The sequence below is a fragment of the Aquarana catesbeiana genome, linkage group LG04, assembly GCF_042186555.1.
Source record: "Aquarana catesbeiana isolate 2022-GZ linkage group LG04, ASM4218655v1, whole genome shotgun sequence".
NCBI lineage: Eukaryota > Metazoa > Chordata > Amphibia > Anura > Ranidae > Aquarana > Aquarana catesbeiana.
The window spans coordinates 589,323,087-589,349,448 of NC_133327.1; the positions used below are offsets into that span (position 1 = coordinate 589,323,087).

Genomic DNA, 26,362 nt, shown 5'->3' on the forward strand with positions numbered 1-26,362 from the left:
AGCCTAGCCGCATACAGGATCCCAAAAACCAATCACAGGCTTTCTAATGGCGTAAAATGGTGATTTCACTCCTCACTACCTATCACAGCTTCGGAGGCCCTGATATGTCAAGATAGCACAAACCCCCCCAAATGACCCCATTTTGGGAAGTAGACACCCCAAGGTATTTGCTAAGAGGCATGTTGAGTATTTTGCAGCTCTCCTTTTGTTTTGGAAAATAAAGAAAGAAAAGGAAAATGTATTTTTTTTTCTTCCTTTTTTCAATTTTCAAAACGTTGTGACAAAAAGCGAGATCTGCAAAATACTCACCATGCCTCTCAGCAAATGGCTTGGGGTGTCTACTTTCCAAAATGGGGTCATGGGGGGGGGGGGGTTGTGCTATCTTGGCATTTCATGGCCTCCGAAACTGTGATAGGTAGTGAGGAGTGAAACAAAAATTTACACCCTTAAAAAGCCTGAAGGCGGTGCTTGGTTTTCGGGGTCCTGTACGCGGTTAGACTGCCAAAAAGTTCCACACATGTGGTATCCCCATACACAGGAGAAGCAGCAGAATGTCTTTTGGAGTGTAATTTCACATATGCCCATGGCATGTTTGAACAATATATCATTTCAGTGACAACTTTGTGTAAATTTTTTTTTTTGTCATTTTTCAATCACTTATGACAAAAAAAATATTTAATGTGCTCAACATGCCTCTCAGCAAATTCCTTGAGGTGTCTACTTTCCAAAATGGGGTCATTTGGGGGGGGGGGGGGTTATTGTACTACCTTGCCATTTTAGCAACTCAAGAAATGAGATGGGCAGTCATAAACTAAAAGCTGTGCAAATTCCAGAAAATGTACCCTAGTTTGTAGACGCTATAACTTTTGCGCAAACCAATAAATATACGCTTATTGAAATTTTTTTTTTTTTTACCCGAGACATGTGGCTGAATGCTTTTTGGCCTAAATTTATGACTAAAATTGAGTTTATTGTATTTTTTTTTATAGCAAAAAGTAGAAAATATAATTTTTTTTTTTTTTTCAAAATTCTCGGTCTTTTTTCGTTTATAGCAGAGAAACAGTCGCCCCTGGGACTTTAAATGAGGTGTTCATGATGATCAAAAGGTGGACAAGTATAGGAATAAAAAGATTTATTGAATGGTAAAAACATCATTCAACATAAGACATGAGCATGGGTGACAAATTCATAAAACGGCAACATAGCATATAATCCTTAAAACATAGCCATAATAATGTAATATCACAAGTAGTGCAGATATACATGATACATCTCTAACCCGACGCGTTTTGTGAGCTTTCCTCGCTTCATCAGGGGCTGATGTGCATATCTGATGTCTGTAAAACAGATAAAGTACATATTAGAGTATAGGTTATGATTGGACAAGAGCAAGAAGCCTGAACCGATCATCCCATACTTGTCAGACAATAGGCTTCAGAGACTGATCCCAAACAGGGGTCAGCGGAGGGCATCTCCCCAGGGAGCTTGAAGGGATGGAGACCACAGCAAGGAGGACCGAGGCCAGACGCAGGGCAGGCATGGCAAAAAAATTTTATTTTTAAAATTTTTTTTTCAAAGGGAATGTATGGACACCAAACTTCTCCCATAGGTCTTGCAGGGCGTACTCACTGTATGGAATATATGAGTATAAGTATGTATGGATTTCTGGAACAGCTGGAGTGGAAATGTCTTGAGAGTATGAGATACTATACATTGTTACACAGGGTTTAAGAGTGTCCTAACGAGAAGGTTTGGAGTGACTAAATGGCAATGTCATAAGAGTGTAAAAAATATGTTCTTAGTACAAGGTATCCAGAGGTATCCTGCAGAGCATGGGAGGAGAGAGGATATGGAGTGAAGTGAAGGAAAGCAAAAAGGAAAAGTGGTGAATAAGAAAAGAGGGGAGAAGTGGGGGAGTGAAAAGATACAACAAAGTAAAAAGGTAAAATGGGAAATAAAATAAGTAAAAAACAAGTGAACTGAGGATGTAACGAAAAAACCCAGAAGAAAGGGGGAGAGGATGATATGTATGTATAGAATGTGGATCAAAAACCACAGGGTGTGCATATTGGGAATAAATACACAAATGAAATTGCGTATGTAGGTATTGAAAGTGTATCAAAAGTGCCTACCGGTGTAGTAGAACCTCCCGCCTGTGTGTTGAAGGGACACAATGGAAAGAAAGTTTGCCATGCCAGCACCCACCGCCTAAATACCCGGACATCCGCCGCATCCTCCGCCCCTAACGTCATGCATCTGGCGGAGAGGGGAGGAACCGCAACGCGCCCGCCACCACAGTGGCACGCAAACGCGATCCCACCCACTGCCTGGAAGACGCACTGCGCCCAACAGATGGGGATACCGCCAAAGTGCATCGCAGCTCCCGGAGGGTGAACAAACCACATCCCCCAGAGCGAGGGAGCAGTACACAGGAGCCAAGTCTGCAAGTAAAAAAGTTTAAATAAGCAGGCATGTCATTGTGGATCTATAGTAAAAATAACAATGTTGACTGTAAAGATCTGGGCTCAGCGACAGACAAGGGCATTTAGGTGTCTTCCTCCTGGGTACAATTGAAAAAGAAATCTGAGGACTGACTCCTAACATGAAACACCTCCATCCCTAAACATAGCAGAGAAACAGTTGCCCCTGGGACTTTAAATGAGGTGTTCATGATGATCAAAAGGTGGACAAGTATAGGAATAAAAAGATTTATTGAATGGTAACAACATCATCCAACATAAGACATGAGCATGGGTGACAAATTCATAGAACAGCAACATAGCATATAATCCTTAAAACGTAGCCATAATAATGTAATTATTAGGATCACTTTGATAAGTGACTCATAAGCTGTGCTCTGAACCCTCTTTGGCTGCTTTGGACACCTGTTATCCTACTATCCAATGAGAGTGTCTTTATTAGCCTTTTGGGCTTTCACGCAGAATAGGGGAGTGTTGCTTGGTCTAGGTTCAGGGCAGGGTTCTTATCTGAAGTCAAAGAAACAAAACCTCTAGAATAGAGACATTAGGACATGGAGCACATGGTAGAGATTTTAGGATTGATCAGAACTCCAGCCTTACCTTTGTTCTTGCACAGGCTCCTCTCCTCCTGTACTGAAATTCCTTACTCTGATTTCACTGCACATCATGAGTGTCTCAGTGTTCATTAGAACCTACTGCAAGTAAGATCAGTTATGACACCAGCCATTTGATAGTATGACAGTTTGGTTGAGGACACAATCAAATGTGACAGTTCGCAATCCCTGCATTCCAGGAATGTAACTATTTTTTGAAGCTGTTAAATCAATGGGATTAGCACTGCTTTATGATTTACTGCTGCTCAGGGGCTCTGGTCTTCAGCAAAAAGGCAGCCTCCAGCAAGAAGAAACAGGCACAATGCTGAAGATAATTTACAGCACACACTATATTTGGTAGCATCATTATTAATGTGGAATGTATGTTCCTTGCTAAAGAGCATTATTTTTTTTATCAAGTTGTTATGGGTAAAGTTCCGCTTTAATGTACCTAAAATGTTTTAGGTAAATTGCAGCTAGCAGTATTTTGGGATGTTTGCAGTATAGATAATTATACTAATATCAGCCTAACTGTACACTAAACAGACACCCAGGCTGCAGACTTACCTCTGGGAAACTGGTGATTGGCCAGTTCGACCAGCCCGGGGATGTCTTTTAGAAGTCACAAACTTCCCATAGACATACACTCGTTTCTCAAACCAGAGGCTTTGAGTACCTTGCTGTTATCAGTCTGAGTAGGCAACAATCATCTTGTGTTTTTTACTGTCATGGAAGAGATTGTTCACCTTGGGTGACACATTGTCTGGCTTTCCTCTCTGTGCCTTTTGCACCTGATTTTTAAGTATGCTTTACTTGTGAGTATAGTCGACTTTGGCAGTGTAAAAATAATTTGATGGCTCCACGATTATCTGGCACGATATAAATTATTATTAATGTCGGAAATGTGCTTGTGATGAGCAGTATTATGCAACATCTGCAGTAATTAGGCCAGTGTGGGCTTTAGTTTCATAGTAAACATTTGCTAATTTCCTTTTCATCTCTGGTTTGACAGGAGTCTGTTCCTTTTAATAAATTAGAAGCATTTTTCTGTCTAGCGTCCAGACCAGTGTTTATAGCAGGAGATGGTATCTTTTTATTCTTTCTGTCAGGGAGTTTGGAGGCGATGATTAATGGTTTTTCTATCATTAATATTTAAACATTACGTATATTTTCTTAATATGCCTTCTCAAAACATTGTTTTATTTTATAATTCTTAGCCCTGGTTCACACTAGTGCAATTTGACAATAAAGAATCGCATGACAAGTCTCACCGGCAATGGAACTGTTCAGATAGTTCAAAGTTGGGATTGGACTGCTGAGGACTGGGGTAAAGTCATTTTTTCTGAATTCCCTTTTCGATTGGTTGGGGCATCCAGAAAAAAACCTTGTCCGGAGAAGAAAAGTTGAGCGCTACCATCAGTCCTGTGTCATGCCAACAGTAAAGCATCCTGAGACTATTCATGTGTGGGGTTGCTTCTCAGCCAAGGGAGTGGGCACACTCACAATTTTGCCTAAGAACACAACCATGAATGAAGAATGTTACAAAAACATCCTCTGAGGGCAACTTCTCCCAACTATCCGAGAACAGTTTGGTGACAAACAATGCCTTTTCCAGCATGATTGAGCACATTGCCATAAGGCAAAAGTGATAACTAAGTGGCTTGGGGAACAAAACCTAGAAATTTTGGGTCCATGGCCAGGAAATTCCCCAGACCTTAATCCCATTGAAAACTTGTGGTCAATCCTCAAGAGGCGGGTGAACCCCCCCCCACCACCACCACCACCACCACCACCACCACCACAAATTCTGACAAACTCCAAGTTTTAATTATGTAAGAATGGGCTGCCATCAGTCAGGATGTGGCCCAGAAGTTGATTGACAGCATGCCAGGGCGAATTGCAGAAGTCTTGAAAAAGAAGGATCAACACTACAAATATCGACTCTGCGTAAACTTAATTTAATTGTCAATAAAAGCCTTTGACACTTGTGAAATGCTTGTAATTACAGTTCTGTATACCATAATAACATCTGACAAAAAGATCTAAAAACACTGAAGCAGCAGACTTTGTGAAAATGTAATATTTGTGTCATTCTTAAACTTTTGACCATGGCTGTGTATCAAAGCCATGTAAGACTATAGTGGTATACTATGCATGCCCTTTTGTATGTAATATTGTATGGTTGGAGAAAAATCAGGTGGCCAGCCCTCCTCCAATATTTCTCCAGGGACCCAGTGCTTCTCTGTCCTGGACTGCCTGCATTTTAGGTCTGTAATACTTTGGAATGTCTGGGTTACTGTTACAGCTATTCAACAGTGAGAAGAACCTATCCAAATCCACGGAACCACTCTAAACCTGTACCTCTTACCTCTTGCAGCCCGTCTCCCCTCCAACATAAGAATATAAGAAGATGGGAGTCACACTCTGTAATTAGCTCATCTTTATACTTTAATTCTTTTACAGAAAAGTAGCTGCATACATGTAGTCTCCACCAGAAAAAAAAAAAAAACACTTGAACACGTTTCACCCCAATGGACTTGCTCAAAAGTATAGAGTTCACCTAATTACGGCGTGCACTCTCATACTATTCTTATAAGTTTTTCAACAGTGACTACGTGTATTGTCCGATGCAAATATTGTCCAGTTTCTTGCGCATCAGATCTGATCTCACTGACTTCGCTTGCTACATGCTTGTTCTGGATTGTTGGTGTTACATTATATTACTTTATTTGAAATATGCCAGTAATTCATATGGTTCACAAAATACTCAATTGACTTTGTTATAAAAAAATACATTTTATCCTTTCATTGTTTATCTTTCAGATATTCAGGAATGGGGTGAACTGAAGCAATTTTTTGAAGCGTACTATTCTCAGATTTATTTTATCTTCTATGAAAATTTCATTACACTGGAAAGTAGCCTAAAAGTTAAAGGTAATGTCCTTTTTGTATTGTTTGTGTATTCGTATGAGAAAATGCCTACATATAATTCACAGTGTATTAGTATGAAGTGTATGTTTGTTTATTTTGTTGTATTATTTTGCCAGACAGGAGGCAAAAAATTATTATTGGTGTGTACATTTGCAGAGCATTTTTTTTTTTTTTGTGAAACTGCATTCCTACTGTGTAACTAGGGGCAGAATTAATATCAAAAAACAAAATGTGAAAGACTGTGCAACATGCAATTTAATACAATTCTTCTTAATAATCCCAAAATTGATTTCCCAATCCACTAAGTGTTGCTGCAAAGCACTCAAATGTGTTCCCACATCCAGCTCAAAATTAATAATTAAAGTGCTGCGCTACATCAAAACATAAATTTTACAAAACTGTGCTACAAATAATGGACCCGATTTGTCAATATCTCAACAAAATATATTTTTGTATGCAAACTCAATAAAATGTGTATAATACAACCCCTGGCAAAAATTATGGAATCACCAGTCCCTGAGGATGTTCCTTCAGTTGTTTATTGTTGTAGAAAAAAAGCAGATCACAGACATGGCCAAAAACTAAAGGCATTTCAAATGGCAACTTTCTGGCTTTAAGAAACACTAAAAGAGATCAAGAAAAATAATTGTGGTGGCCAGTAACAGTTAGATTTAAAGAACAAGCACAGGGAATCAATTATGGAATCACTCAATTCTGAGGAAAAAATTATGGAATCATGAAAAACAAACAAAATAACACCCCAACACATCACTAGTACTTTGTTGCACCACCTCTTGCTTTTATAACTGCTTGCAGTCTCTGAGGCATTGACTTAATGAGTGATAAACAGTACTCTTCATCAATCTGGCTCCAGCCTTCTCTGATTGCTGTTGCTAAATCATCTTTGCAGGTTGGAGCCTTGTCATGTACCATTTTCTTTAACTTCCACCACAGATTTTCAATTGGATTGAGATCCGGACTGTTTGCAGGCCATGACATTGACCTTATGTGTCTTTCTTCAAGATGCATTATCATCTTGATAAATGATTTCATCATCCCCAAACATCCTTTCAATAGATGGGATAAGAAAAGTGTCCAAAATTTCAATGTAAACCTGTGCATTTATTGAAGATTTAATGACAGCCATCTCCCCAGTGCCTTTACCTGACATGCAGCCCCATATCATATTTGACACTGGAAATTTGCATGTTTTCTTCAGACAGCCGTCTGCATAAATCTCATCGGAAGGGCACCAAACAAAAGTTCCAGCATCTTTACCTTGCCCAATGCAGATTCGAGATTCATCACTGAATATGACTTTCATCCAATCATCCACAGTCCATGATTGCCTTTCCTTAGCCCATTGTAACCTTGTTTTTTTGTGTTTAGGTGTTAGAGATAGCTTTCTTTTAGCTTTTCTGTATGTAAATCCCATTTCCTTTAGGCAGTTTCTTACAGTTTGGTCACAGATGTTGACTTCAGTTTCCTCCCATTTGTTCCTCATTTGTTTTGTTGTACATTTTCTGTTTTCAAGGCATATTGCTTTAAGTTTTCTGTCTTGAGGCTTTGATGTCTTCCTTGGTCTACCAGTATGCTTGCCTTTAACCACCTTCCCATGTTGTTTGTATTTGGTCCATGTTTTAGACACAGCCGACTGAACAACCAACATCTTGTGCAACACTGCGTGATGATTTACCCTCTTTACCTACATACTAACAAGCAGATTTAATCTGATGCAGGTGTTAGTGTTTGTAATGAAAATTTACAGGGTGATTCCATGATTTTTTTCCTCAGAATTGAGTGATTCCATAATTTATTCCCTGTGCTTGTTCTATAAATCTAACTGTTACTGGCCACCACAATTATTTTTCTTGATTTCTTTTAGTGTTTCTTAAAGCCAGAAAGTTGCCATTTCAAATGCCTTTAGTTTTTGGCCATGTCTGTGATCTGCTTTTTTTCTACAACAATAAACTACTGAAGGAACATCCTCAGGGACTGGTGATTCTATAATTTTTGCCAGGGGTTGTATATACGCATTTAATTAATGTTTTATGGCAAAAAGAACCATGTATCAGTAGGAATGTTGCACTACCACTCGATACTGCAGAACAAGTGCACAGTTCATAAACTTCAACCTTATAAAGGTCACCATTTGCCTTCCCCTTTAAGAGGTCACTATTGGTCACTGAGTATCCAACTTCTTCCTCCAGGTTTTTCTCCAGGAATTCTGATGTGTATCGAATCTACAAACTCCACCAGCAATGTTACTCAAAAGGAATTGAAGCCACACATAGTGTTTTATCACTTAACCCTTAGACCCTATAAAGATAACAATGCCCCTTCCCCTTTAAGGGGTCACTTTAGGTCACTCCAAATATCCAATGCCTTCCTCCAGGTTTTTATCCAGGAATTCCAATGTGTATCAAATAAGCCAAGCAAACTATCCACACATCACACATCAATGTCACTCAAATGAAATGGAAACCACACATAGTTTTACCACTTAAAGAAACATTAAATATTTATTGAAATCCTTTAAAATACACTCACAATGTCAGTGCACCAATCATCAGTAGTGTACTACCTTAAAGATGAAATATAAGTGTATTTCCCCTTAAGGGAAAGATCACAGCATCATCAAACTCCAGTATTCAGGTTGCTTCTTCTTGGTGGCATGATGACGTCATTAGGCTCTGTCCTGACATGTTTTGTCACTTACTGTGACTTTTTCCAGAGGAGGATCCTTGTGCAGTTTCTATTCCTTTTGAGTGACATTGATGGGTGGAGAGTTTGCTTGGCTTATTTGATACACGTTGGAATTCCTGGAGAAAACCTGGAGGAAGGAGTTGGATACTCTGAGTGACCAATAGTGAGGCACAGGGTGCTCTTATAAGGTCTAAGAGTTTAAGTGAGCGAAGAACGAAGAGAGTGACTGGTGGTGGTTCACAAAAAAGAGGAATCACATTGGTGAATGAGGAATATTCTTCAGTAGGGCATAATTTGAAGTTTATGAACTGTGCAATTGTTTAGCAGTATCACAGTGGTGGTGGAACCTTCTTACCGACAACATGGCCTTTTTGCTTTACATTTAAAAGTGTAAGTATAGCACTAAAAGTCAAATTTATGACAAAGGCCTATGTAAGAGGCTGAAACACGTTAACTACGGGTATTGATTACTTTTGTTGGATGGATTAAATCAAATCGTACATGTTTTATTTTTGAAACATCGTGGTGCTGGATTTTTATCTCTTTGATTGGATGTTTGGATGCCTGAGAACTGGGGCCATCCAAGCACGTGAGACTCCATCTCACCCTGTTTATCATTCTTGGCTATTTTGGGGTAGCAGCACTATTTCAGTAGAAGTGTGAACACAATACTCCTGTGCTACTAAAAAAAAAAAAAAAAAAAATGCTAATACGCAAATACCTGAAGTAAATTAAATAGATGCTGCTCTCCTGGCCAGCCATCATAATGTAGTAAGTCAAATTGGTTTCAGCCTCCAAGTCCCTGCCAATAGGCCATGACCCTTGACCTTTCGTCCCACCAACTGGGGCTTAATCGTTTGAAAGAAAGCCTGGAGCCAGATAGGGAGAATTTATGCATCATTAGCCGCAAACAGCATGGGTAGGACAGGTGAAAAATATATATGTAATCAAACAAAGTAAAGTGACAAAGTGAATTAAGAACTAAGAAAAAAACTTGAGGCGATGAAATGAATGATAATAATTTACTTAAAAAGTAAGAGATGAAGAAAAATAAAATATTAAATAATGAGTAATAGCGATAAATGAAAATGATAAAAAAATAAGAAATAAAGAAATTGAAATTTAAAAGTGAAAATATTTCACTTTTTATGTTTTTATGCCCTATTTATGTTTAACATTTTTTGTTGAATGAGTAGTGGTACTGTATATCCTATACTCCTTCACATATGGGGGGGGGGGGGCAGGGTTGTGGGGAAGTGGCCATTGTCCTCATCATCAACATGGGGACAAGATGCTTTGCCAGGGGGGGACTTCCCCTGGCAAAGAGTCCCCCTCCATGCTGAGGGCATGTGGCCTGGTATGTTTTTTTTCTTTCTTTGGGGTTTTCCCCTTAATATCCATATGAGACTGAAGGGCCTGGTATAGATTTTGAAAGACAACCCACACGTTTTGTTGTTTTTGTTGTTGTGGGGCCCCTTCAAAATCAATAGAAGACCTGAAGGACCCATTTATGGATTGAGGGGGATTCGTACAACTTCCGATGACTCATCCTTGTTTCTGATAGCAGGGATGAATCACTGGTTGTTGGGACACTGGTGGGTGCTTGCTCCTAACAATCAGTACAAATCACACACAAATGCATAAAAAAAGTATGTAGATGTGATTTTGATGCGCTTTTGTTGATGTCTATGAGCCACAAAATCGCACTGCATTGAACCAAACTAGCACAGGACCCTTCCCCAAAGTCTCATGACAGCTGCTTTGCATTGCTGTTAACGGGCACTGTTGGATGGTATTTCTATTGTCATGCGATTCAGTGTGAACCAAGTCGCATTTGCAGAAGGATCAGTGGCCAAAGTATTGCCATTTTATCTATCGGGGTTTGTGAAGCAATAATAATGAAGGTGGAACTAAAATCCCTAAAAAAGCAGTCTAACATAAGAATTCTTGTTCTCCACGTGAGTAAGAGCCAGGGGGAACTACTGATGAGATCTAATGCATCTGCAGTGAATCGGTTTTGTCTGTATGCATATTGATAGAGGTCTACTGTGAAGCTGATGGCCTTTATAATGTGCCATGACCAGCTTTTCAAGGCACTTCATCATTATTCAGGTTAGAGTGCATTTGTACCCCAAAGCTCAAACACACATGCCTTTCTCTGTAGGCTCAGCTACACGGGACAGTGAATGAATGGGAAGTGCTCTCTGCTGAGCGGCTTGCTGTTCATTTACAAACTGAAGCATAGTAAACACAGTTTACTATGTTTCAGTTATAAATTAATGCAGTGAGTGAATGTTCACTTAGAAAAGGAAGGCACTGTTAAATTACCTATTTTTTTAGCCAGCCCCTTCCCCCACTCTCCATCTCCACCCTCTGAGGGCCAGCTTACGCAGTGGAGAGGTGAGCTAGAATCTAGGGGAAGTGTTAGAATCCTCAAAATGGGCTTAACATTTTTTTATCGTGTCTCTAGCAGAATGATCCCTTGGACATTCTGCATCACTGCTTTGTATTCTGTGGTGTAAGTATTGTATGCATGCACTTACATTTTCTCTGAAAGAAAACAGCATTGCTATAGAAAGATGTATTTTGAAATACAGTTACCAAGCTTGCAGCATTTTCTTCTGTTTTGTTATGTCATTTAAAGTGGAAGTAAACCCTTCGATTTTAACAGTTTCAAAAAACAGTTCTATTCCCGGCATGTGCCATAAATGTAACACTCCGATTGGTTTGCTCTCAACCAAACTGTCAAACCATCCAATGGCTGGTGTCATAACTGATCACATGTGCAGCATCATGGCAGTTGAAGATTAAAGAGACCAAGATGGCAGCTTCATTGGCTGAAAACAATAGAAGGGTTTACTTCCACTTTAAATATGGGTTATACTTCCATGATGTAGTCATGACAAAGCTTATTTTCTGTTATGTTTTTCAGGGAATAAATCTCAAAGGGAGGAGCTGGACTCCATCTTATTTCTTTTTGAAGTAAGTAATATAATAAAATAATTTAGAGTTGAGTGTTTAATGCAGGATAAGTAGTAGCTAGCCATTTTACCTGCTCTCATCATTCAATGAGAAGGAATTTTTCACATTAAGGATGTTGATGACTGTGGCTTCGTACTGTGGAAGAACAGCAGGAAGAATGCTGGCCAGAATACACACCTTACATGTGCCCAACACTCTTCATTTCCCATAAAATGATTGAATGACGATTCCATCAGACATTGCGGAAGGACTTTGGCTATAACTACCAATGATTACTTTTGTTGTGAGTCCTTATGATTATCTGGTTAATAAATGAATTATAATGGTGCACAGTCACTGCACCGGGAACACTTAGCTTAGCAGAATATTAGTTAGCCATTGGCCATTTTACAATGTCCTGGTATCCTTTGTACCAATACACAATAATATTAAACTTAAAATAATGCGGATAGATCTCCTATAGTCTTCACTTCAGTAATATTCTACAATCCTTTTTGGTTATTCCTGTAGATGCTCTTGTGTTGTCCCTGTGTGTACTGGTGGCATCATTTTCAGTTTGCATACACTTTTAGGTCAGTAGCCTCCCTTTTCTGTCAGATTTGGACAGTAGATGGCAATATTTCCAGTTGGTTTGCTCCACTAAGTAGGCTTTCTCAGGTCCTTTGGCTGGATGATGTAACTGCTACTGTAAGCATCTTACAAAATTCCCAAACCTTTTAATGCCAATCCAATCCGTGACCTGTTGGTTTGTACCATTTGCAGTGACGCCTTGTACCACCAGTAGTCCACATCAACATTTTGGAAAAAGCTAAAGTTTATTAGTTCATACAAATCGGAAATACATTTTTCTGAACTGATTTTTGTGATTTTAAAAGAGAAATTCATGATTTTAAAAGCACAAGTAATTATACTCACCTAGGTGGATGCAGCATCGATCCAATGCTGCATCTGTCCCTGCTGGCTCTTCAATGAGAACTGAGCAAACAAACAATGCTGATCACTTGGTTCTCCCCCTCTGCTCTGAGCAGAGAGCAGTGTATGTCAGTCAGCGGCTCTCTGCTCTCCCCTCCAGCGCTCACTGGAGCACTGGGCTGTGGCGGGGTGAGGGGCTCGCTCAGGCTCTCAGTTGATCACTGAGAGGCTGAGCCAGGTGCTGGCCCAGGCATCTGGATGGATCCCGACCATATGGTCAGGATCTATCTCATGCCTGGACCGGCTGAGTGACGTCGGCTGACAGCAGGTCACAGGAATACAAAGTGAACTGCGCTCCTGTGATCTATAGGAGAAGTATGGCCAAAAAAGCTTTGGCTATACTTCTCCTTTAAGTCTGATTGGTCATTTTAGAGGTTACTACACATTGGTTTATTTACTAAAACTGGAGGGTGCAAAATCTGGTGCAATCCTGCAGAGAATCCAATCCGCTTTCAGGTTTTGTTGCTAAAGCATAACTGAACAAGATGAAGATAAAAGCTGATTGATTATCATTTACAGCTGTACCAGATTCTGAGTGCACTAGTTTTAGTAAATTTACCCCATTGTGCCCCATAATTTCTTTTGTTGTATTTTTCTGACTAAGCTAAAGAGTCATGGGATCAATATATGTATATGACACCTGCAAAGGCTCTATTGACTCTTGCTTGGCTTCTACAGTCCTTACGCTAAGGTTTTTCTTTTATTATCTGCTCATACGGCTGAATAAAATTGCTACTAAAGCCTTGCCACTTTTGTTTTAGCTTATCATTATCAGTCAATAGATATTGTGCTGGGAATAGAAATTTCACAAAATCTTCTCAAACCTTTAAAGAAATCTTTTTGATTCTGCATTTTGCGTTTGCATTTTCTGTTGTGTTATTGTATGATTTCGATGTAAAGTCCACAGGCCCAAATGTCATGATATATTTCAAAGCTACTTAATTGTAATTAACGCTTGGTTTTATCTCTATTTAAATATCATGTGCTGTTAATGCACAATGCAGACTACCATGTTTAGGTATAAGCATTAAAGTATTGATTTTGTTGGACATTGATTTTTCAGCAGCTGGGTAATTGATTATGTGCTAAAACAGTGTTAATCATTTGTTTCTTGCTGACACGATAAGTTCACAAAACAGCAGACACTGATCTGATTAGCAGTATTGAGGACTGGGTTAATTGCACCTTAATTAAAATTATTCCAAAACTCTGACCTATCTTTGTCCCTTGAGGTCTGAGGTCTGCAAATTGGTTCCACTTAAAGGAAAAACCTACTTTCACATTTAACTATAAGAAATTCTCTGCATTATATGCATGCCTTTAAAGTGTTTGTTAACCTAAAAAAACAATTGTGAAAAATATCCTGTACCCTTTAAAGCATGTTATACAGCACAGTGATTGTGCTGTGTAATTTGGCCCCCTGTAACACCTGAAATAACTGGTTGATCCAGCCTGGGTCTGCCCTCCCCTTTGTAAACTGACTGCGTTTGTTATGGCTGCTGAGCCCTGACAGTGTGGTCAGTTGACGTGCCTCTATCATACACTGTGTCTCCTGTCTCTCCTTTGTGTTCTCCACCATCCTCTTCCCCTTCCCTGCCCTGCCTGTCAGCTTCGTGTCCATGGGAAGGGGGGTGTAGCGCTTAAAAATAAAAATCAGTAATAAAATTCATCAATAAAAGTTCGATCGATCAGCATAAAGTCCCTTTAAGGTGTCTTCATATATGGAAGGAAAGGTAGACCATCACCATCACCCAATCAGGCTTGGGTGAAGTCTGGGACGTGTGATGCAGATCGTGGGCGGTGATGTGGCTGCCATCTTAGTGGTTTGAAATGCTGGACGTTTCTACATGCCTGTTTTACCTACATTAAATATGAGTGGATCCATTTTTATCTTCAATAAATTGGTTTGTATTGATCATTGCACAATGAGCGTTCCTTTCTATTCTTATATACATGTCGATGCTGGAGCTTGCCTGCAGTAGGTCTTTTCTGGATATGGAGTGATTTCCTTACCCTTAATAGTCTCACATGAGGTGGAGCAGCTCATGTGGAGTGGAACAGTGTTTGTAGGAAGGATCTATGGCGCCGCTATTCAGTATATTTAAAAGTGTATACCCCATACACTGATGGTAAGAGTCAGTACTATTGGGTGATTGTGATGGTCTATCTTTCCTTCCATATATGAAGACACCTTGAAGGGACTTTATGCTGATCGATCGAACGCTTTTTGATGAATTTTATTATTGATTTTTATTTTTAAGCGATATACCTCCTTTCCCATTTCTTTCAATTGTACCAAGCAATCTAGTGTTGGCAGTTTTTAATTTTTTTTCATTATTCATTTCCTTTGTATCTGGCGCAACAAATCCCTGTACTATTGAGCTCCGTGTCCATGCTCCCACCCTCCCCTCCTGCTGCACAAATTAGGGTTAAATTTACATTATCCTCTCAGTTGACTAATGTCCCCCTGTGACTGTGCTTTATAAAACAAAATGCAGCTATATACCTGTTTACAGAGCGCAGATCGGCACTCTTGTGACCCGTCGCCTCTCTCCTCTCTTGCATGACAGCTGCAGCGGGCGGGGCCGCCTCTCTCCTCCTCCCCTCCTGAATCAACCGAGAGGATAATGTAGATTTAACCCTGTGGGTTAACAACCACTTTAAGTGTCTGCTGGTTATAAACATATAAAGGCGCATAACCTATACTGTTTATGTGGAACTCCTAGACACAGAAGTTTTTATTTTATTTTTTATTTTTTTTATTTTTTTTTTACGAACAGGAACATTTATTTCAGATGAATGCAATGCTGGCAGATACCTATGGTGTTACTTACCTATTTATGTAAAGTGTTTTGCTTTGTAAGTCTGTTCAGCTGGTCTTTTGATCCAGCAACCCCACTAGACAGCACAGCCAGATCCTGGACCCCCCTGTAGACTACACTGTGTTTAAATTTTATGGTCTTGGTTAGGTTCTGCCCCAGTGGTAGTGGTATTCCCAAAGAAACCCACCCACTTAATACTCCTCCTTGCTGTCTCACTTACAAAAAGTCAGTAGTGAAAAGTTTCCCCCAAGCACCAATCAGATTTAACCCTGTCCTGTAAGTATAAACGTAGTTATAAATACAGTAAACAGAATGAGAAAGTTGTTTCAGGAAGTAACTGCCAAACACTCTGTGAGGTGCTTTGTAAATTATGCCTGTAGCACATATAGAGAGCTCAAATAAAAGCAAACCTGTAATGAGATCAGTACAGAGAACCTACCTTCTTCTTTCGTATTTCCTATCAAGTATGAGATAAGTAACTGGTCTGTGTGTATGCTTTAGTGTGTAGGTTTTTTTTCATACAAGTTGGATCATCATCTACACTTATTTTATTTTTGTGTTGAGCAGCTCAACAGTTTTTAAGGCTATAATTTATCTTGCTGATAATTCAGTTTTTTTTATTCTATATAGAGTATAAGGCTTTTAGATAACAAACCTTTTTTGTTATTTAGAAAATTCTACAACTACTACCTGAAAGGATTTTCTACCGCTGGCAGTACCATAGTATAGGTATGTATTTTGAATTAATAATCTAAATACAGAATTATTGTATTCTTTCTTTTGTAGTTGTTGAAACACATTTCCAGGTGTGGATATTTTATACATAGTTGCATAGCTTGGACAAATGTAACTATGCATATACCACAGCTTGCCGATCCCCCTGGAAACTGGAAATGACTGAAGTAGACATTACTACTCCATTGCTTCCAGGTCCTGTGCAGAGTAGCTGCCCTGCTGCATTTTGAAAACAGGAGGTTGGATGCTCAGCGCTAGCTCTCTGATTGGGCGAGGTGGAAAGGTAGGGTAGTGACATCAAGCTCTCCACTCCATCCAATCAGAGAATACTTTGCATTCATTCAGAAAATAGAAAGGATTCAAACAAACACCAGTGTTCAATTTGAACACAGCTCTGGACTCTGAAGATAGTGGGAATCACTAGAGTACTGGTGTCTACTTCACTGATTTCCAGCTTCCAGGGGGATTGGCCAGGTATAGTACATGCATCGTTACATTGGCCAAGCTGGACCACTGTAACAATGTCTTAAATATCCATAACTGAAATTCTTCTTTTACATTTAATTTTTACTCCAAAAATTCCATCTATTTGCAAGTTCAGATTTAGGACTGTCCTACTTTTTAAAATAAAACTGATCCAAATATTTGTAGTTTTTCCTTTTTAAGCCTCTCAAATTTGCCAGAAAAAAACACACTGTAACACGTATTAGTCACTAAAGCTAAAACAGTAGGGAATTGCATGTTAACTAATAAAAAAACAGGTCCTTGTTATTGTATGCCTTCTTGCATCTTTCCCTGGCCACTTTTCTATATCTGGCCTGTGTCACCTCTTCTGTTTGGCAGCTGGCCATGGTTAAAACGCATGTAAACCAAAAATCTATTTTCTGTCTTGTACAATACAGGGCACAAGTCTTCATTTATAACAGATGTGTTATTTATGGCTCCATAACTCCCAAAATGTTATCCTCAATTTTTGCTAGTGTGCTCAGGTGATGGATGCTGATTTCATGTAGAAAAATGTAAAATAATGCATTTGGGTGGCAAAAATATGAATGCAATCTATACACTGTGGGGGAGAACCTCTGGGGGAATCTATGATAGAAAAGGACCTAGGGGTCCTATTAGATGATAATAGCAGTTTGGCATTGCATGTCATTGCTGAGCCTAACAAAGCAAACAGAATATTGGCATGCATTAAAAAGGGGATCAACTCCAGAGATAAAACAATAATTCTCCCGCTCTACAAGACTCTGGTCCGGCCGCAACCTAGAGTATGCTGTCCAGTTCTGGGCGCTAGTCCTCAGGAAGGATGTACTGGAAATGGAGCGAGTACAAAGAAGGGCAACAAAGCTAATAAAGGGTCTGGAGGATATTAGTTATGAGGAAAGGTTGTGAGCACTGAACTTATTCTCTCTGGAGAAGAGACACTTGAGAAGGGATATGATTTCAATTTACAAATACCAAACTGGCGTCCCCACAATAGGGATAAATCTTTTCAGCGGAAGGGAGTTTAACAAGACACGTGGCCACTCATTAAATTAGAAGAGGTTTAACCTTAATCTACATAGAGGGTTCTTTACTATAAGAGTGGCAAGAATGTGGAATTTCCTTCCACAGGCGGTGGTCTCAGCGTGGAGCATTGATCGTTTCAAGAAACTATTAGATAAGCACCTGAATGACCACAACATACAGGGATATACAATGTAATACTGACATATAATCACACACATAGGTTGGACTTGATGGACTTGTGTCTTTTTTTTCAACCTCACCTACTATGTAGCTATACATAACTGGGACAGAGTGTCAGTTCTCCAGATCTCCAGATTAATGCTTTCTGGAATCACACGGGGGGGGGGAGACTGCACTTGGGCCCTAAATCAAGATATGAGAGGGATTTGCCTCCAACACTGAGTATTGGATCCAACACTGCTGTCAAAATTTGAAAAACAATCTGAATAAATGCAGTAGAAGTCCTGTCTGTCACCGTGGCAGATGCTGTGCAGTTCTCGGTGAACTGTGATTGCACAGTTTTTTTTTCCCTGTAAAAAACGTGCATTTTTTAATAGTTATTATTTTTTCTTTAATGGCCTAAGGTTGAAGTGGTTATTTCGTGATCCTGGTAGAGGGTACATCCTTGATCCCGGTACTGTTCTTTTTTTTTTTTTTTTTTAGGTGGCGATTCTATTTTCTGTAAAAGTGATCAAAGTGGCTATAGAGCTGCTGGATTACTTACAGGCTCCAGATTTGGGCCCCCCATCCTGCTGCCACCTTTACTGGACTCTCCCGTCTTATCGAGGCGCCTGGTAAAGATGCGATCGGTGGCATCGGCTTTCTGGGACGCAGTAAGAGGAACTGAGGTTGTTCCTCCCACTGTATGACGTCAGAAACTGGAAGCAACAAGGATTTAGTCCCTTCCTGTTTTGGTCTCATGTAAACAAGCCATTATCGGCTTGTGAAAGCATCTGGTCAAACCTCTGGAGGCCAGGGGAGAAATCTGGGGTCTAATAGACCCCAAATATGTGCCAAAAGAGAACCTGTCATGGCCCATGCTATCACAAGGGATGATGTTCATCCCTTGTGATAGCAATAAAGTTGATCCAAAAAAAAATTGAAGATATAATGTAAAAAACAAAAACGATAAAGCTCCCCCTCCCCGTACTATTGTACAAATGTGAACACGCACGTAGGTCATGCACACATATGTAATCGGTGATCACACCACACATGAGCTATCATTGCGAATGTCAGAGCAAGAGCAATAATTCTAGCATCAGACTGCCTTTGCAACTCTAAACTGGTAACCTGTAAATGCATTTAAATGTATCATCTATGGAGATTTGTTAGGTCCCGTAGTTTGGCGCCATTCCATGGGTGTACACAATTTTAATATGTGACATGTTAGTTATCTATTTACTCGGTTTTATGTTTTACTAAAAAATTGGGTATTATATTGTGTTTGTGTTCACTAATACTAATTAAAATGTATTTTTTACTGAACCTCTACACAAATCTTGTGTGACATAAAAAAAATTGCAGCAGCAACCCTTTTATTCCCCAGGATCTCTGCCTAAAAAACTGTTAATGTTTTGAGGTTTTCAGTAGTTTCTAGCAAAAAAAAAAATGCTAATTTTTACATGCATGACAGAAATGTCAGCATTGGCCTGTACTGGATGCTGTTTAGCCTTTAAATGTAGTTCGACCGACATTTGGTCTCTACTTTCTTGAAATGTTGCTTTTTCCACAGGTGACCAGGGCACAGGAGCTTCTCCTCCTCTCCCTCAGTCAGGACTCAATCTAACTTCTGACTCAGGAGCTTTGTTGTCTGAGATGCCTTTTCATGTCTGAGCGAACAAGAATTTTGATCCCAAATATCCTTTCTTGTAAACCAACTTGTGCCTTTTTTTTAACAAATCGGCTAAAAAAAAAGGCAAGGGCTCACTCGCAGTCCCTCAGTTTCCACCTAACCTTCTGATTCTGAGCCTTCTGATTGGTTGGAATTGGAGGAGATGGATTTACCCCGGGCAGATTCTTCCTCTGACTTAGACAATTTGTATGTGGAAGGATGTCCTTTTGCCATGGTGTCCCTTAGACTGAGGTCTGCAAATGTCTTAAGTTAGGCTGTACCGTGCCTGGTGGCCCCAAAATGACAAGCATGGGCTCTAGAAAAGAGGAAAGAAAAATTACTAATGCTTTTCTGCTTCATGCTTTAGATGAGAATGTTTTATTCAAGGATTGGAGCATTCAGAAAAGGGTTATGTGCCTCCTAAGTGCTTTTCACTACAATATGAATTGGAGGAGGAATTCTGCAAAAAAAGGTTGTTCCCTGAGTTGGACCCAGCTATTGCTTGCCTCAGTAACTCTCTTACTATATCAGTTGAGAACCTACCCACTTTCAGGGATCCTGTGGGTAAGCGCTTTGAAACTTTGCTCAAGGCTTTGTTCTCTTTCTGGGCTGTCTGCACAACTAATTTGTGGTTGTCATGGCGGTTTGTCAGACACTTCGGGTATGGCCCAGGCATCTGGATAGGAATCCCAGAGGTAATACAGATGGTCCTTCCTTCTCCTTTTGCCACAAGTCTTGGTCCTCCAGACCCTCTAAACCAAGTCCCCTTCACATTGTAGAGGTGCCTTCACTGGGTTTATTGTGGGGATGCTTGCTGGCCTTTGCAAATTGTCAGGGCTGGGCTTTTAGCAGCTCTCTTCTCAGTGCTCAGGCTTCTCAGCGGTCAGATAATTACCAGCCACTCATTGTTTCCACAATGACTCACCTGGTTGCTATCACCTGCCTCATTAGTTCAGCCTACAGCCAGCCTCTTTTGGGTATTTAAACTGCTTTGCTCATTCCTTCGGTTCCTTCGCCTGGTCAACATATCCTGTGTGTCTCTCTGCTGTGTTCCTGTTTGACTTTGCCTGGCTGACTTTTCTTCTGGTTCCTGATCCTGATCTTTGGCTTCTGACTACGCTGATTCCGTGTTGTCTGATTACCCATTTTGGTTTCCTAACCCTGGCTTCTGTTATTGACTGCGTTCCTGGTTTTGTATTATTTTACTATTGCATTAAAGGTGTGATTTTAACTGCATTTTCTGTTTCTCCCTGGTTCATGGTCCTTGACGCAAATATCCGGTGTCAGGAGATCTCAGACTCCAGGGTACAGGAAGTTGTATCTTCCAGCTACAAACTGGAATTTCAAAACTGTTTTCCCCCTCCTTATCGTCGTCAAATGTGCCTTCATCTCCTCAGCGTAGAATGAACATACCTAAAGCTGTATCCCAACTTCAGGCTTAGGGAGTTGTGATACAGGTCTCCGAGCAAGAGAGGAGTCAGGGGTTTTACTCTAACCTTTTTACAGTCCCCAAACTGAATGGTAAAGTTAGACCTGTCTGGACCTCAAATCATTAAATCCCTGTCTGAAAGTCACAAAGTTCTGCATGAAATCTGCTAAATCCATCATAGCTGGGGAATATTGTGGTATTTATAGATATCGAGAATGCTTACTTACACATCCTGAATTGTTTCTTCACATCAGCGTTTCCTTTGCTTTGCAGTGAAGGACAATCACTTTCAGTTTGTGTCTCTCCTTGCCTTAGCAACAGCTTCTAAAGTCTTTACGAAGGTGCAGGGGACTTTCATTCTGAGGGTTATTGTCCTGGACCTGAGGGCAGTTTATCTTTCCCTAATTTATGATGAACATGACAAGGCCACAACGGTGGCTTACTTAAACCAACAAGTTGAGCAGCTCAGCAGAAGTCAAATGTTCTGGCCATACCCGCTGTGAACATCCTGGGAGTGGAAATACAGCAGGCGGATTTTCTAAGTCTGCGGTCTGCCATGTCGGACTCTGGTGTTGCTGTGGGACATTCCTTTGATACTGTGAAAAAAGTAATTGCCTGCCCCCCCATCCTTGCTATATCATGAATGAACTGTGATTAACCTCATTTTTTGTAAAATTGAATTATATTTCACTTGCTACACCCGAGCCTGATTTACTGCCAGATCTGTTGAATCGAGAAATCACTTACTTAGAAGCTGTCTGACAAAGTGAAGCATGCTAAAAGATCTCAAAAAGCAACACATTATGCCAGGATCTTAATAAACTCAAGAACAGATGAGAAACAAAGTAATTGACATATATCAGTCTAGAAAGGGTTACAAAGCCATTTTTAAGGCTTTGGGACTACAGTGAACCACGGTGAGAGCCATTATCCACAAATGGAAAAAACTTGGAACAGTGGTGAACCTTCCCAGCCTACCAAAATCACCCCAGGAGCACGACTACTCACCCAGGAGGTCATAAGAGAACAACATCTAAAGGACTGCAGGCCTCTCTCGCCTCAGTTAAGGTCAGTGTTCACGAATCAACAATAACAAAGAGACTGGGCAAAAATGGCGTCCATGGGAGAGTTCCAAGGCCAAAGCCTCTGCTGACCAAAAAGAACACAAAGGCTCTTCTCACATTTGCCAAAAAACATCTTGATTATACCCAAGACTTTTGGGCAAATATGCTGTGGACTGATGAGTCAAAAGTTTAACTTTTTGGAAGGTGTGCGTCACGTTACATCTGCCGTAAAACTTATACAGCATTTAATAAAAAAAAAAACCATACCAACAGTCAAACATGGTTTGGTGGTGGTAGTATGATAGTCTGGGGCTGCTTTTGCAGTTTCAGGACCTGGGTGACTTAACATAATTCATGGAACCATGAATTCTGCTCTCTACCAGAAAATCCTGAAGGAGAATGTTCGGCCATCAGTTCGCGACTTATGCAGCAGGACAATGATCTGAAGCAAACCAGCAGGTCCACCTCTGGCTCAAAAAGAAAAAACAAAATTTAAGGTTTTGAAGTGGTCTAGTTCAGAGTTCGTCAACCTCCAGGCCGCGGCCCAGACCAGGGCGTGGTGCCTCTGCTACCAGGCCATGCCGCGAGGGAGACTCTGTCAGCGGTGCGATGGCCGAGCAGAGAGTTGACATCATTTCTCATTGCCCGCACCGCTGCTCTGCCCTTTCATACAGGGCCACGAAAGCTGCTCTACATAGAGGAGCAGCCGCTGCTGAGCGGAGAGAGTATGACATCATCTCTCATCGCCCGCCCTCACTCTGGGACAGCACCAAATACCCATGTGCTAGCTAGCTGATTTATCCGTGCTGAGGAGAGGCTGTCAGCACCTGTAAGTACTGTACTCTGCAGGGCTGGTGGGAAAAAGCATGATTTTATTTAATAAGTGATGAGCTGCTATTTTTTGGTGGCAGGTAACACTGACAATTCACATCTAGTGGCAGGCTGCAGTAGTGACAATCCACATCTGGTGGCAGGCCGCAGTAGTGATAATCCACATTTGGTGGCAGGCCGCAGTAGTGACAATCCACATCTGGTGGCAGGTAACAGTGGCAATCCACATATGGTGGCAGCATAGTAACAATCCACATCTGGTAGCAAAATAGGGACAATCCAAATCTGGTGGCAGAAAAGTGACAATCCACATTTGGTGGCAAGTTGCAACAATGACGAGCTGCATCTGGTGGCAGGTGACGTGGCAGGCGATGTGGCAAATGACAAGCTGCATCTGGTGGCAAGTGACAAGCTACATCTGATGGCAAGTGACGTAGCAAGTGACAAGCTACATCTGGTGGCAGGTGACGTGGCAAGTGACAAGCTACATCTGGTGGCAGGCAACATGGCAAGTGACAAGCTACATCTGGTGGCAGGTGACGTGGCAAGTGACAAGCTACATCTGGTGGCAGGTGATGTGGCAAGTGACATGCTGCATCTAGTGGTAGGCGACGGCGGCAAGTGACACACTCAGGGCTCTCACTGATTCTGCATTATGGTGATTTGAACTATTTCATTTGATATTACAATTTAATAATAGAAATAATGTGCTTCAATCATCCTGACACCATACCAGCCATTTCCCCGACAAATTGCCTGTGATTGAGGTGATGTGGCATGACCTTAAACGAGCCATTAATGCTTGAAAACCCTCTACCGTGGCTGAATAAAACAATTCTGCAAAGAAAAGTCGCCACATCGATGTAAAAGAGCCATTGCCAGTTATCGCAAATGTTTGATTGCAATTGTTGCCACCAAGAGTGGCACAACCAGTTATTGGGTTTACTCCACAATTACTTTTTCACATAGGGCCAGACAGGTTTGGACAGCTTTTTTCCCTTAATAAATGAAATGGTCATTTTAAAAACTGAATTTTGTATTTAATCGGGTTATCTTTGTGTGATATTAAAATTAGTTTGATCTGAATCAAACAAATGTGCAAAAAAAAAAAAAAAGCATCAGGAAGGGGCAAATACTGTTTTGCAGCACTGTATAAGCCACCCTTTTAAACCACTTGCCGACCGCAGCACGATGATGTACGTCCAAACTTTGAAGGGGTATATCGTTGTTATGGCAGCAGCTAGCTTCCATAACCCCGGTATCCCCGTTTTCACGCGGCAGCCGGCTTTCAGATAAAAGTGGTCCCTTCGGCGGATTCGCTGTGAGATCACTTTTATCGGTGGCGGGAGAGGGGCTCCGGTGCCCTCCGCATCCGTCTCCGTCCTGTGCCTGGAGACAAGTGATGGCTAAGATGTCGCCCACTCGTCTCCATGACGCTGCTGGGCGGAAGCGACGTCAAAACGTCACTTCCGTCCACGCCTCTTAAAGGCACATTTTTTCAAATGTCATTTTTTTTTTTAAATGACTTTTTTTTTATTATTGCATCTTAGTGTAAATATGAGAGCTGAGGTCTTTTTGACCCCAGATATCATATTTAAGAGGTCCTGTCATGCTTTTTTCTATTACAAAGGATGTTTACATTCCTTGTAATAGGAATAAAAGTGACACACAATTTTTTTTTTTAAACAGTGTAAACATAAATAAAATAATGTAAAATAAATAATAAAAATAAAAAAATTTTTTCTTTAAAAACCCCCCGTCCCGACGAGCTCACGCGCAGAAGCAAACGCATACGCGAGTAGCACCCGCATATGAAAATGGTGGTCAAACCACACATGTGAGGTATCGCCGCGACCGGTAGAGCAATAATTCTAGCTCTAGACCTCCTCTGTACCGCAAAATATGCAACCTGTAGAATTTTTTAAACGTCGCCTATGGAGATTTTTAAGGGTAAAAGTTTGACGCCATTCCACGAGCGGGCGCAATTTTGAAGCGTGACATGTTGGGTATCAATTTACTTGGCGTAACATTATATTTCACAATATAAAAAAAAAATTGGGCTAACTTTACTGTTGTCTTATTTTTTTATTCAAAAAAGTGATTTTTTTTTCCATAAAAAGTGCGCTTTTAAGACCGCTGTGCAAATACGGTGCAAAAAAAAGTATTGCAATGACCGCCATTTTATTCTCTAGGGTGTTAGAAGAAAAATCATATATAATGTTTGGGGGTTCTAAGTAATTTTCTAGCAAAAAAACCTGTTTTAAATATGTAAACACCTAAAATCTAAAACGAGGCTAGTCCTTAAGTTAAAAAAAAAAAAAAAAATCAAAATAGGGTTGACAAAAATTGAAGGTAAAGTAAAAACTATATTTAAATCTTTAAAATGCCTCTTTCGCGATCATTTTGAAAACGTATTTTAGATAAAAAAGCTAGTGTTAATGATGGTGTAACCTGCTTGTTTTTCAGCCACTTGCTGAGTTTGCAGGAATATATCTGTGCATAATGGCTGGAAATGGAAGGTCAGGGGAAATGAAGTTGTTTTGGTGGGAAGACTAAAGCATCTGTACTGGCTTCTTGAAAGCTTCTTCCTTCCTGTGCTTGTTTTTTCATTATCATTTGAGAAAAAACATTGAAGCCCTTGCCCAGTGTTTTCATCTGAACAGACATTTAATATGTTTAGATACTGGAATCATATTCTGTTTTAATGAAGAAGTTCACCTCATGCACTTCATTTTGCAGGTACAAAAAATGTGAATTTTATTATTCTTTTTTTACACTGCAGCTTGAAAAACTTTGCACCTACGATCAGCTGATCGTGGGTGCAATATCAGGCTCCTACAGACTCTCGGTATAGCTGTCTGCTGGTACCTCCCATAAGGACAGACAGTTGCTGAACTGCAGGAAGAACCAATGAACTACATGAGCACTCACCAGTGCCCCTGCAGTTTATTGTGAACTACGAGCCATCTGCTGTGATGGCAGACATTGAATGAATGATTGAATGATGCTTCTGTGTGGGCGGAGCCCGGCACAGCCATGCAGTTTTCATATTGGGACAGTGGGTGCAAGGAGATGATCCTCCAAACGCTGTCACAATGAGGGGTGGGTTTGGTGTAGGGCTGCTACTTTAGTAACATGTTACACCCTGAATACAGTGAACATATTAGCCCCAGAAGTATTTAGCCCCTTAATGACCAGGCCATTTTTTGCGATACGGCACTGCAACGCTTTAACTGACAATTGCGCGGTCATGCAAAGTTGTACCCAAACAAAATTGATGTCCTTTTTTTCCCACAAATAGAGCTTTCTTTTGGTGGTATTTAATCATCTCTGCAGTTTTTATTTTATTGCGCTATAAACAAAAAAAGAGCGACAATTTTGAAAAAAAAAAATGCAATATTTTGTACTTTTTGCTGTAATAAATAGCCCCATTCTTTTTTTTTTTTTTAAAAAAGCTAATTTTTTTCCTCA

At 40.4% G+C, this 26,362-nt stretch overlaps 1 protein-coding gene across 4 annotated transcripts in view; it reads left to right on the top strand.

The window, feature by feature from the left end:
* Nucleotides 1-26,362, top strand: part of RALGAPA2 (Ral GTPase activating protein catalytic subunit alpha 2) — a 604,731-nt gene that overhangs the window by 63,233 nt on the left and 515,136 nt on the right. For all 4 annotated transcript variants that reach the window (XM_073628147.1, XM_073628145.1, XM_073628148.1 and 1 more), the window contains exons 2-4: nucleotides 5,897-6,007; nucleotides 11,643-11,692; nucleotides 16,158-16,215. In XM_073628147.1, coding sequence (XP_073484248.1) covers nucleotides 5,897-6,007; nucleotides 11,643-11,692; nucleotides 16,158-16,215 — 219 coding nt within the window. The remainder of the gene's footprint in view (nucleotides 1-5,896; nucleotides 6,008-11,642; nucleotides 11,693-16,157; nucleotides 16,216-26,362) is intronic.